The sequence below is a fragment of the Rattus norvegicus genome, chromosome 19 (assembly GCF_036323735.1).
Source record: "Rattus norvegicus strain BN/NHsdMcwi chromosome 19, GRCr8, whole genome shotgun sequence".
NCBI lineage: Eukaryota > Metazoa > Chordata > Mammalia > Rodentia > Muridae > Rattus > Rattus norvegicus.
Genome location: NC_086037.1, coordinates 580,312 through 593,956, shown reverse-complemented (window position 1 = coordinate 593,956; position 13,645 = coordinate 580,312). Strand labels below are relative to the sequence as shown.

The window sequence follows — 13,645 nt, the reverse complement described above, 5'->3', positions numbered from 1 at the left end:
TAGGCCTCTTAATATAGCACTCGGAGCAAGGCTGTGCTCCTTCTGCAAACAAGCCAAGGCAAGGCAGCAAGGTTTCCCAGACTACTCCCTGCAGTTTATTCCACTCACTTTAAAACACAGCATTCTCCCCTGCTGGGTTTCTTGGCTTAACAGCAACTACACAGGGCCTGGCACCTTCCTCAGAACAGTAGCTTCCTTGGCAGTGGTCTGCACCTTCCCTCAATCCTTGACACTCCCAAGATACCTTCAGGCTGATGGTAGCCAGCCCTCACCTCTCTAAGACAGGCAGTGCTCCAGTGGCACAGCCCCTCTGTGATCCACCAGTCTTGCCCCTAGGTTCTCGGTCCAAGGCAGTCATACTCACAAGCCTCTAGCAGACAAGGCTGACAGATGGATGCCCTCCCTAAGCTGGCAGGTTGGCAGAGAATGAAGTATCTCGCTGGCTTCAGGCAGAAGCGGAGTCGGAACAATGCTGCGCAGAGCTGAGATCTCTTTCAAATGCATTGTCTGATGTGCTGAAGGGAGGTACAGGCCACTGAGGCTCGGGGTCACAGGCTGCCCTTCACCAGGCAGTCGAGAAAATGAACAGTGCCTCAAGCCCTGCAAGGTTCGAGAGACCCTTTGGGTGTTTCCTTCCTCAGACAGAGCCTGAAACTAACAAGTGCGTGTGTGCCTGGGCAGTACGGTTAGCCCAACCCTTAAAGCTGCCTGGTGACCCACAGGTATGGACACAGTGGTGAACCCTGGGGCCCTAGCTACTTGGGAGGCTGAAACAGGACTGCTCGAGTTCAGGAAGGCCAGCCTAGGAAAGAGAAAAGAGAAGATGGGTACGGGACAGAAAAGGAGGAAGGAAGAAGCCCCTTCCATGCACATAGGTAGAAATTCTCTCACCTCTCTACCACCTTTAGTACCTATCACACATCATTGGTTTTTCAAAGGATAATTTCAGGACTTTCCTGTGAGGGTAGCAGGGACTGAAGCCAGTGCCCGAGCTACACCCCGCCCCATAACTTAGGTTTTAAGAGTAACAGAGAGCACCTTTAACCCCAGCACTCGGAAGGAAGGGTCAGAGAAAGGCAGATGCAGGAGGATCTCTGTAAGTTGGAGGCCAGCCTGATTGATCCCATCAGGGGGTAGGGATGGATGGGGGAGTACCAAAAGTTTTTCATTCAACAAAGAGGAACACTTGTTGAAATAAGTCAGCAAGTCAGTTACTTGTTTGTCTGAACTATGTGGTGTTGAATACACTATTATCTGCATACAGCAAAGAAAATGCTGCAAGATGCCACATGTTTATCAATTTGAAATAAATCTGTTTTACATAGTATGTCTGGAAGATACCCACAGCTTACGTGTTGTTTAGTTGAGAACTTACTTTCCTATCTGGCTTAACACCATGCCCAAGCTATGTCTAAAATAAATTTCCCTATTGGATAAGACAGAAGCTGCTGAAAGAAAAACAAAAGAAACAAACAAAAGAAACAAGCTATAGATAGAGTGCTTGACAGTCAATCTCCAGCCCTAAAGGGAAAAAAGAAAGCAGAAAGCAGTCACTGCTGCCTACAGAACCTTCTAAGATGGGAAGGCAGGCATAGCAAGGCATATATATCTATACACCTATAATTCCAATACTCAGGACACTGAGGCAGAAGCATTGAGAACTGGGAGCCAGTCTAATCTATATACTGAGCCTCTGACTCAGAAGAAAGAAGCAAACAGAACCACATTCATTCCAGACAGCAGTCAGCCTTCCCTGCAGGCTGATGCCCCAGTGCCAGGCCTGTGGCTGGGCAATCAAGAGCATGCAAACTGCACTCATCAAACTTCCCTCATCCTCCTGCAAACGAGCCATGCAGTGCACAGCCTGCCCAACTTAAGCCGTAGCTACTTGTAGCAGGATGCTGAGAGAGAGGTGGCTGAACCAGTCTGGCTAAATTCTGTATTCGTCAGGTAAGGCTGCTCTACTAAGACATTTATTTTAAACAGCTAGGTTTTCTTATTTTTTTTTAAACCCTTCAGCTATGTTGATTTGGTCATTTAAATACAAAAGAACAAACAAACCTTCAAGAACTAGGAATGAACGCAGATGTTTTGACAAACCCTAGGTCCTGTAGACTCCCCTGGGACTTCCTGGCAATCATTCACTCTTTGTGGGCTCCTAGCTTGGGCGTGGGACCTTGGGCCTCAAAGTCCACACCAGCAGCTGAGGCTTTCCCAGAAATACAGTGAAGGTGCTACATGGGACAAGTATAGGACCAGACCGGCTGGCCTTCCTCCTGACCTCCTTCCCACACACAGCCATGGGCAACAATGTATTCATTTCCCTAGCTTCAATTCCACAACCATACTCTGAGGAATGTGGGTATTTTCTGCCTCGTTAGCATGCTTTGGCTTAACTAGCTCAGAAGTCAAAAAAACAAGAGGCAAAAGTCTATATCTACCAATACCAAGGAGTTACTGCAGTGCAAACCCTGGGGCCTCCTAGCTGACTGCTCCAAGATGTTCACTTGGGCAGTCTAGCTGAGCTGGCTCAATGCCAGCCCTTTAAACAGAAGGTCACAGATAGTACTTGACTTCTCCTCATACATGGTGCTTCCTAAGCTACGGGGCTAAAGATACCACCCGAGACTCTGAAATTTATCAGTCTTCCCACAGTCTAGAACCGGTAATAAAGATAAGGGGAGGTACAGCTGGGTGGTAGAGCACGCACCTTGCATATGCAAGGCCCTATCAAATTTCACCCAACTGTCCCACATCTGTCCGGAGGAAAACTGTGGCTTTTCCAAAAGCCACTTGTAAACACACACACAGGAAGGGGCACATACAAGTTCCTCCTATGACTCTGCAATTCTAACTGTAATGTCACCCTGAACATAGGTTATCACTGCTGTTTGGTCAGCATGAAACAGGTAGGTCTTTTCTTCTTGGACTTGGGACTTTTCCCAAACTTTAACAATCCAGAAGACCAAAACTTGGGTGTGCTGATAACGTTTGCTAATGAACAATGAACAGAAAACAATGGGACCAGACCAACAAGAAAGAGAAATCTACAATTTAAGCTAGTGTCACAGGACACAGGTGTTCAGTCAAGCAAAAAAAAACTAGGAAGGGAGGGCTGGACCGGGATAGCTGGCAGAAATGAGGAGAGGGTTCCTCCCTAAGCCAGCCCATTCACTTGCAGGCCCAACAGGCTGGGAACAGGGGATATGCAACAGCAGTGTGTGACAAACGCTACTGAAGAGGAACGAGAATCTTTCAACCAAGGTGGAGTATATGGAGGGAACTTAAAAGGAAAAGAAGCTGGGTCAGAACGGGGTCAGAGAAGACAGGACCCAAAGTGGTCACAATAATGGCTAATATTTACCAAGCACTGCCCACAGCTAAGCACCAGGCTGGACACCTTCTGCCCAGCCTTTGGTGACCCCTGAGTCACTTGAGTCTCATGAGTCACTTGGGCCCAGCAAGGCCAGACTAAGGCTCTGAGGACAGTCTTACATACAGCAGAGAACATCTAACTTGAGAATTAAAGTGATCAGGGATAAACAGGAAATCTAGAGTGGGGAGCTCAAGAGCAAGAAGGATGTCTGTCCTATATAGGGACAATGCTTCAGGCTGGAGGAAAGAGATAAGGGACAGATGGAATCTGGAGGGCCTAGTAAGCATGGGTAAAAATCTAGCCCTCACAGTGGTGACACACTCCTTTAAACCCAGAACTTGGGCGATAGAAGTAGGAGGATCTTTGTGAGTTGAAAGCCAGCCTGGTCTACAGAGAGTTCTAGGACAGCCAGAAGTGTTACAAAGAAACCATCTTAAGCAAAACAAAAGCTAGCCCTCATAGTCCCCGTCAGAGTCGTCATCATCTCAGGATATACTAAACAGTTTTGAAATGGAGTAAAACGGTTCTAAGTACTTCTAATGGAAAACTAGATCTTGTCAAATTTGAGTTCCAAAATTACCTGGTTCTGTGGAACTTGCACACTGTTCATGTCTCTGAGCTACTTTATGACTGGTTGAATTGTATGGAACTAATTTGTTTGACTGAAAGCGATTTCTGTCTAGGGCACAAAAAAAGAGTGATATCTGTTTCTATCTTATAGAAGAAGTGGAATGTAATGATTTTTTAATTTTCCTTGAACAATTTGTAACATCTTACTGGTTTTCTGCTTATATTTTCTAGTAACCATTTTTAAAAAAAAACAAAATAATCTCAATTCGGAAAGAGCACAGACAGTTTATAATGGCAGGATTTAGGCCTAGAGGAGAATCCAAAGGACAGGGAGGCTAAAGAGTCTGTCCTCCGTAAAAGCAAATATCTCAGTGGAACTTTAAGAACATGCAGGCACTGGACTGGAGATGAACCTCAACCATAAAGCACTGACCTGGCATGCAGGAAGCCCCAGGGTTGACCCCGAATGCCCACAAGGGCAGATGTGTTATAATTCTTTTTTCTTGTTCAATATTACTCTGCATGTATGCGTGTGTGCTATGTAAGGGATGCGTGTATGTGCCATGGCCTGCATCCTGGAGATCATAGGGTAGCTTTCAAATTTGAGTCTCTCCTTCACATTGGGACCTTAGGATTGAACTCAGGCCATCAAGCTTGTATGACAAGCACTTAGTGGCTGAACTGCCTTTGCCACCATGCACAGGTCTGAATCTCAAGTTCTACACATTCACAAACCCCTGGATGCACACAGCTGAAGGGATTTCCACAAGAAAAACCCTTAGCCTCCATTTCACTTGCCTGCCTGCCTGCCTGCTTGCCTGCCTGCCCTTTCTTTCTTCCTTTCTTTTTCTTTCCCACTGGCACTGAAATCTTTAAGCCTTACACTGTTTTTCATAGCTGTGCTGGAATCAATGGGAAGAAACCACAAAAATGAAGGCTTCCATTGCACCCCATCATCAAACTGCAGTGGCAGCAAAGAAATCCCCCAGAACTACCATAGATTGGTGAAACTGACAACCTTAGGGGCTTGTTAACTCAATTCCCAAACTCAGCTGCATGTGTGGGTATTTGCATGTGTCTGTGCTGCTGAGGAAGGAACTTAGGGCCCTGAGCCACACCCGCAGCCTCCAAGTCAGATCCTGGACTACATCACTGCCTATGGCTTTCCCCAGGCCCCTGGAGCTCTTTGCTTTGTATCAGAAGGTTTTCTGAGAGCCGCCATGACCCTCAGCCTAACTCTTGGCTCCAAGCATCTACTCTGCTCTGAGGGGTACCAGAGGACCCCAGCTTGGCAGACAGGAGCAGCTCTAAATCTAAACAGAGTTATCAGAAAGCAAACAACTGCACTAATAATTACAGGATCCCTGGTTTTCATTTTACACGTCTCCAAGCAAACAACTTGGCAAAGCTTCCAATGGTTTCCCCCGCTTTTACAAAAATCTGACTTCTAAGCAAAAGCTTCAGTTTCTCAGGAGCAGTAGACACTCCTCACAAAAAAAGTCCAAAGAGAAAAAGTCATTACTATGCCATCTTAGTTCCATGCTTTCTCTCTAACATTTTCCACTTAAAACTGAATCTGGCAGTTTACGGACATACATTAATTTCCCCTTATAAATTCCTTGTATTTAAAACACCTTGACCTTCTAAACTATGCTGAGTAATTATCCCATTTTCTCCTCATTCATCACACAAATATGTATACTGATCTGCTTAGTCAGTGCCTTGTGATATGCCAGGCACTGGGGACACAGTAAAACCTTAAAAACTTCACAATGGGAGTAACGGCAGAGTGATAAGCCAAAGTATAGGACTGAGTGAGGCAGACGGGTGCCAGTGGACATGCTAGTGAAGGAATTGGTCCAATGCTCCTCCAACACGTGTGAGGCCCTGAGCCACTCCACCCCACCCCCACCCCTGCAGCACCTCCAAGTCAATAACAAAAAGGTGACCAAGGCTCCTGATCAACACAAAATCAGGATTAGAAAAGCTCCAGTCAAAGGAAAGAAATGTACCTAACGGTGCTTTGGTTTACATTACACTAGACTTGAAATATAATTAATGTATCCTGACTTCAACCCTGCATGTTACATCCTGGTGGGAAGACGAGGGGTCAGCAGGTGTGTGTAAGAGAGGACATGCTGGAGGGGGCAGGGGGCAGCCTCTTTTGTAACAAGTCATTCTCACAGAAACTAATCCAGTCGCTGAGCAGAAAACTCACTGGAAAGAAGCAGTCAACGGTTCATGGTGTTCTTCACCCACACACAATGAAATGTACCTTCACTGTTTCTGACAATGGTACCAAGGTCTTCCTGAGGACTAAGCGCACAAGACTACCCACGCATTAACCTTTTTTTTTTTTTAGGCCAGGCTATCCTCAAACTATCGTCTAGCCTCGGCCTCCCCAGTGCTGAGTACCTCACCCTGCTGAGGCTCTCCTATGCCATCTCATTAGTACTGGAGTCCAGGATATGAACTGGAGACTTGGGAGCAGCACTCAGATGACAGCAAGTGTGTGAGGCTTTGTAAACAGGAGTGATAGGGAGCCCAGGGCTTTGCAGATTTGCAGTGGCCAGGCACGACTCACACCTGATAAGAGACACAAAGTCCATTCCCAAGGGAACTTCCTGCCACCCCACCCAACACAAACACCTCTCTCCATCGACAGCTCTGAGCCACTTGGACTTTTCTCTATACAAAAACCTTGCTGAGAAGGTCAGTGTGGTGGTCCCACTCTTTTACTCCCAGCACTCCAGAGGCAGAGGCAGGTGGATCTCTGAGGCCAGCCTGGTCTACAGAGCAAGTTCCAGGACAGCCAGGGCTACACAGACACACCTTGTCTCTGAAACACCAAAAAAAAAAAAAAAAAAAAAAAAAAAGAAAGTTTTTGGTATGTGTGAAGACTACAGCATTCCAGTCCATTATACAATATGTCTGTCCACTCATTTAGCTCACGTATGATTTCTTTCTCCAGTGATTTGAAGTTTTCAGAGTAGAGATCTACATATAGTGGTACATTTCTGTCTAAATATTTCATCCTTTCCAAAGTTAGCAACTGTTTTCGTTATTCTTTTCTCTCTTGGCCAGAGAGATTTACTCTTCAGCACAGGCTAGCATCGAACTCACAGTAACCTTCCCAGCGCAGCCCTCAATGCAGCCCTGGGATTACATACAGGTAAGAGCCATTAAACCAGGCTCTTTTAAAATTCGAATCTCCAATAATGCATTGCTAGGATACAGAAATATGGTTGATTTTTACATGTTGATCTTACATATGACAACCCTGCTAATTCACTTATTAATTCTAGCATTTTGCCAGATGGTTATCTACAGAGTTGCTCATGCCACCTGCGCATAAGTTCCAGTTTATATCCATCCACCCCACCCATCCGTCCACACCTACTCACCTCCCCATCCACCCACCCACCCACCCACCCACGTTTGCCCCAGATAGAGCTTTCGGTATGCTGTTGACTATGAAGAGCAGGATCCCTGCCTGGCCCCTATCTGAAAGCATTTGTTTCCATAAGTAGGACGTTAGTTACAGTTTTCAGTTACCCTGTTCCAGAACTAAGTTCCCTTTGTCTCCAAGTTTGCTGACAACAGTTATCAGAGAGTGAATCCTGGGGCTGGTGAGATGAATCAGTGGGTAAAGATGCTTGCCACTCAGAGATCCAAACCTGATAAACTACATTTCATCCCTGTAGAACACTAAGAGGTAGAGGAGAGAAGCAGCTAAGAGAGTCATCCTAGGCCCGCCCCATGAATATTCACTGAAAGCTGGGGCTTGCCAATTAAGACAAACCAGCAAGCTCCAAGCCTGTCTCTGCCTCCCCAGTGCTGGGTTTACAAGCATAGGTCCTCAGGCTTTTGAGGCAATTGCTTACTGACAGTTATCTCCCCAGCCCTCCAAACACGGGGACACCAAAGTCCATCACAATTAAACCTCAAATGGCCCAGACCTTCTAGAGTAACTATGGGATCTGGGACCAAGAGGCTCTGTTCAGTGGCGGCAGCCAGTGTTTATCTGAGTTGAAGCTGTGGAAATGTGGCTGTTTTATGCCATGTATATTTTCTTTATATTCCCATTGGGCTGTAGTGGAAACGCAGGTTTGGTTTTTGTCTGTTTTACCATCACATCCCACACATCTCAAGAGTACAATAAAACAATCCCCGGCTGTGTTGACTGGCTCCAGGTTATAAACTGAAACTGACAAGGCTGCCCACCAAGTAAAAGATGTTCCAGTACCCAACCCTGAGATGCAAATGCTCAGGTCCTCTGAGTCACCTTAAGAGAGCACCTTAGGTTACCTTAACTCCTTAATTCCTACAATTCCTAAAACGCTCCATTAGCCATTTTCCCTCATTCTATCACTGAGGAAAGAGGTGGAGCAGAGTTTAGAGATTTAAAGATCAGAGATCTGGGGTAAAGTTTACCCCCTCACTCTTTTAAGGGAAGAGCACTGCTGGCTAAGACAGAGACAAGTGCTAATACCCGACTACAGGTTTTCTGGTTTTTTGTTTTGTTTTGTTTTGTTTTTTTAAAGATTTACTTATTCACTATATATAAGTACATTATAGCTGTCTTCAGACACACCAGAAGAAGGCATCAGATATTACGGATGGTTGTGAGCCACCACGTGGTTGCTGGGAACTGAACTCTGGACCTCAGGAAAAGCAATCAGTGCTCTTAACCACTGAGCCATCTCTCCAAACCTGGATTTTTTTTTTAAGACTTAAAATTTTATGTTTATGTGTAAATATGTGGTCTGTGTGAGTATATGCCACCTATGTGTCACAGAAGACAGGAGATGGCATCAGATCCCCTATAGAACTAGAGTTGTAAGTGGCTGTGAGCCACCAGACCTGGGTGCTAGGATCTAAACCCAGGTCCTCTGGAAGGATGGCAATGGATTTTAATTAGCAAGCCATCTCTCCCGCCTCCGGTGTTCATGAGGGCCACCTGGGAAGACCTGTTAAAATCTAAATAGGTTTCAAGGGTCTGAGTGTGCTGAATTTAGAGACCTAGGAGGGTAGCGCTGCTGGACTGAGTGTGGGAAAAGCAAGGATCTACAGTTTCCTTACACCACACATCACAATGTCTATAAATACTACGCCTTTTGAAGGCCAGATTTTACTGAAGTGAAAGAATTAGTGCTTTCCCTTCTCTCTGGGCGGAGTCTGAACTGTATGGCATCTCAGAAGGACCCTCATAAGGACTTTTGTTTATTTTCCAGTTTAAATTTCAAGTCTAATTTCTCGGGACTTGTTTGTTTTCTTGAGGGAAGGTGGAGTGCCCTGAAAGCCCTAACACTTAGCAAGGCTGAGAACCCAAAGGGCAAGAGACCACTGAACTGCCACATCACTCAAGTGACCTTTCCTTGACATTCCTGTGACCTGTCACTTGCCGTACACAATGCAGAGCAGACACACTCAGCAATTAGGAAAGAGTTTAAGGCTCCTAAAGTCCTTCCACTTGGAAAGTAAGGACTACCACGCGACCACACCTTTCCAAAGGAGCAAACACGGTTGGCTCCAGCTGCTGCTCCTGGAAACAGCAAAGTCCCAGAAGGGAGCTAATAGTGTTCTGCACAAACCACTCCATCTCCAAAGAGTTCTATTCACTTCCAAAGGCCTGCTAAGTGAACTAGGAAGGTCCCTGAGTAGGCCTTGTAGTCCACCTGGCTCCAAGCTCAGCCCTGCCCTTTTCTTACTTCCAATTAGCTACACTGTACTCAAGCATTAGCTAGCCACTTTTAAAAAAGGATTACATACCCCTCAACACATCTACATTCTCTTTGCCCAACAGAAGCATTACACCCTTGAGAACATGCCAGATGACTGGATTAAGCTGATTTTAAAATTTAAAGACAAATAACTTACTCCACTTATTTCTCATTAAAGTCCTTCAAAACTATGCATCAGAAGACCAAGCCTTCCACACATGAGAGAAAACTCGCCATGGTTCTACAACCTACAAACACGGGGACCTTTATTTAAAGGGTGTCCACTCATGGTATTTCTCCCAAGAAAGGTTAACGCATGCACCCAGTTAATAAGCAAAACAGGCCCAACGCTCCCTGAAAGAAAGTGCAAGTATATTGCAGTTCCGTGCAAATGGCTTCTCTGTCTGGCTGAGAAGTCTGTCAAGTTTTGAGGCCTCGGTGGAAGGTTACCTGTGACAGAGAGTAGGAGGGATACGAAGGTTTTTCTAAACTGAACCGTGCCCAGTCCACAACAAAGGTCCACTGCCCAGATGGACCTGCTACAAAACCATAAAACCGAAACAGAACCCACAAGCCCCTGAACCAAACACTCTGGGGGCTAAAAAAATTGAGGACCCCAAGAAATGGGGTCCTCTAGAACGTCTAAGTCCAATAGAAAGTTCCCCATATGTGCCACCTCCCAAACTGGCCGCCCTCCCAGAGTGACTTAACTCTGGGTACCAATTTGGGCAGTCCCAACAAGCCATCAGTGCTACGGGATGCTATGAAGGAAGCTAACGTCGCAGTAAAGAGTGGAGGCTTTGTGGGTAGATCTGACTCCCCCACTGCATCTGGGCTACATGCCTCCATTCAACAAATATTTATTGAGCGTCCACCATCTGCTGGGCACCCTGCTAGGCGCCAAGGAGGAAACCATGCCATAGCCCCCGGCCTGTCTTAGCAGAGAACCGTCTGGGGGCTACGCGAACAGGAAAACCTGCCACAAGTTGCTAAGCATAGTAGTAGCCAGGGGATGGCACGGCCCTCGCAACCGGCTCCGCGCACCAACCTCGTAGACGAAGCAGGGAGGGCACAGGTAGGCCCCGGAGCAGGTGTGCAGGGACCAGGCACCCCTGAGGCTTCGGAGCAGCAGAAGGCAGACTCCGGCCGAGGGCGCGGTCCCCAGAGGAGCAGGGACTGCAGCCTAAGGACCTCAGAGTACCGGGTGCGCGGAGTGGGGACCGTGCAGCCCGGACCTGACTCTGGTCCGCCCGGCCTTCCACCAGCGGCCGGGTGCGGGTAAAGAAGGCGCGGGCTAGGCCGCCGACCCGCCCGCTCCTACCTGGAGCCCCGCCCGGCACCTACCACTTGGGCGACCTTGAGGCGGCCAAGCGCGCCGCGCAGGTAGTCCGGGTCGCAGCGCAGGCCGGCCAGCCCGCGGCGCTGGCTCACGGGCTCGGTGGTGGGTTGGTACGGGCTGCTGGCGCCCGAGATCATGGAGGTGCTCGAGGCCTCGCCCTCGAAGCCGTCCAGCTCCTCGCCGCCCCGCATGCTGCCGCTCCGCGCGGCCGGTTCCCCCGGCGCCTGGAGCGGGCAGGCTCAGCGCAGCAGCCGCATCGCGGTCGCCAGACCACCCCGCCGCCTCCTCTGCGCCCGCCGCCCGCTGCGGCCGCGGCTCGGTCCGCTGGGGCTCGGCTCCCGCCGCCTCGGCAGCGGAAAGGGGGGAGGCGGGAGCGGGCGCCGAGGGAAGGAGGCGGGAGCCGCGCGCCGGGCGGGAGGGGGCGGAGACTGCGGCCGGCGCGGGGAGGGGCGGGGCGCTGAGGGCTGGGGGCGGGGGGTCGTCGGGGAGAGGAGGGGCGTTGAGGGTTGGGCGGACCGGTGAAGCGCCTTAGTCCCGCCCCCACCACACCCTCACCTGCGGGTATCCGGCCTAGACTCTGGTGGTCGCCGGCTGCCCTAGCAAAGAAAGGCCCAGGCAAGCAAAAGAGGGAAAAAGAGTGGAGAGGATGGATGGAGATTGACCAAGGAGTCACAGCTGCTTTCTCTGCCCGCAGCTTCAGAGCCCGCTTTAGAGAAAGTGGGATCTTCTGCAGGTATTATAGGGGACTTCCAGATAAAAACGATGCTTGGGGCTGGAGGGATGGTTAGGAAGTTAAGAGCTTTCCTGTGGCTCACAGACCTTCTGACACCCTCTTCTGGACTTGGCAGACACCTGAATTCACATGCACATTCATATTCTCTTTCTCTCTCTCTCTCTCTCTCTCTCTCTCTCTCACACACACACACACACACACACACACACACACACACACACACGCACAAATCTTAAGAAGAGGCTATGCCGGATAGGGAGATGAATAGGTAAAAGCACATGTTACCAAACTTAAGGACCTGAGTTTGATCCCAGGGACCCACATGGTGCAGAAAAAGAACCTAGTCCCTCAATATGTGATTAAATGTAAATATAATAAAGATCAGCTCTGTCTCTTCCCAGAGGCAGGCACAGTGGCTGTTCCAATCTGGACCTGACAGCAGCTACATGACACAGCAGGGTTTAAGTGCGTGTGTTCCCACACTGGGCACCCTTAGACAAGCCTACTCTGTGCCAGAGGTACAGCTTTCGGGAAGAGGGGAGGAGGAGTGTGAAAGGTCGGGGCTAATGGAACCCACAAAATCCACACAACCCCAGTGTCAATCTGGGATCCAGCATCCTGGCATGGGAGGCATATGAGCACACAGTAGGACCTTGGCAAGTAATAATATTACTATTAATAATATCCCTATCCTGGATGAGAAAAGTTTTGCTACTTCTAAGCATCAAGCTAGGTGACACACAAATTTTGCCCCGGAGGCATTAATTATAGACCAATTTGTCATTCAAGTGTGAAGACTAATTTTAAGCTTAAGTAAAACACTGACTTTCTAAGAATTGTCACTTTGACACTGAACCTCCAGCACCCGGAACGCAGACAGAGCTTCTGCTCCAGGCCTTGGGGAAGGCACCGATGAGGTGTTACAATCATTACTAGTTTACACAAATGGAGACAAAGGTTCCAGAGTGGAAGGGGATTGTCCAAGGGCACACAAATACTCAGTGAATAAATTATATGGTCTGTTTCTAAAGCTGTTTCGATATTTGTGTTATTTGACTTACCCAATATTTTGGGGAGACACTTACTGTAAGCTAAGCAATATGCTGAGACTTGAGAACAGGGATGTCGACAAGGCTCAGTGGGTGGAGGTGCTTGCCACCAAACCTGATCACCTTTGTTTAGTTCCTGTGACCCACGGGCGAAGGAAGAGAGCCAATTCTTGCAAGTCACCCTCTGACCTCCAAAAGCATGCACCAGAGTCCTGCTACCCCAAGGATAAATGTTGACAGCTTTTTAAACAAACTCCCCTCTCTCTTAAAATCCTCCTGAAGTGGTGGCTGCAGAGGTCTATAGAAACCACAGAGACCAGGAGTAGGAGAGGGGACAAAGACAATAAAACACTGGACACTGGAAAGAAATGAGCAAGCAGCAACTGATACGGCACATCTAAGAGAATGGACATCCAGGTTTGTCGTGGGAAAGGCTGAAATACAACCCAGATTACATATCAGAACAAAAGGCTCAGGGGCGCCAGCAAAGTCTAGAAGTGGGGGGGGGGGATTTGGCGGGGTCACAGCAGGCAGGAAAAACACAAGACAATCCATTAAAAGCTTTGAAGAAATATAAAAGGACCCCTGGATCCCCTCCCGTACCCCAGACCTCAAGACAAGTTGCAGTCTGTGTGTATGTAGGCATATAATGTTCTCAACCTAATTTAATAAGGGTTCAACCTCTCTTCTAGCCCACCACCCACCAGACATAGTGGGGAGAAAAAGGTTATTGGGATATGGGGGGAAGTGGACCTGTTTAGAAATAATTCTTTGGGGCGATGCCAATCTTTGTTGTTCTCAGTCCAGTCCACTAGCAAACACCACACACGAATCAGCAACTGCAGTCCAGTCCAC

The 13,645-nt window shown here is 48.1% G+C and overlaps 1 protein-coding gene across 1 annotated transcript in view; it reads right to left on the bottom strand.

Moving 5' to 3' along the window:
- The window catches only part of Cmtm4 (CKLF-like MARVEL transmembrane domain containing 4), a 39,905-nt gene extending 28,590 nt beyond the window's left edge, over nt 1–11,315 (bottom strand). The window contains exon 1 of the mRNA NM_001172151.3: nt 11,014–11,315. Within this exon, the coding sequence (NP_001165622.1) occupies nt 11,014–11,199 (186 nt within the window). The 5' untranslated portion in view covers nt 11,200–11,315. The remainder of the gene's footprint in view (nt 1–11,013) is intronic.
- Between the last annotated feature and the right edge of the window lie 2,330 nt (nt 11,316–13,645).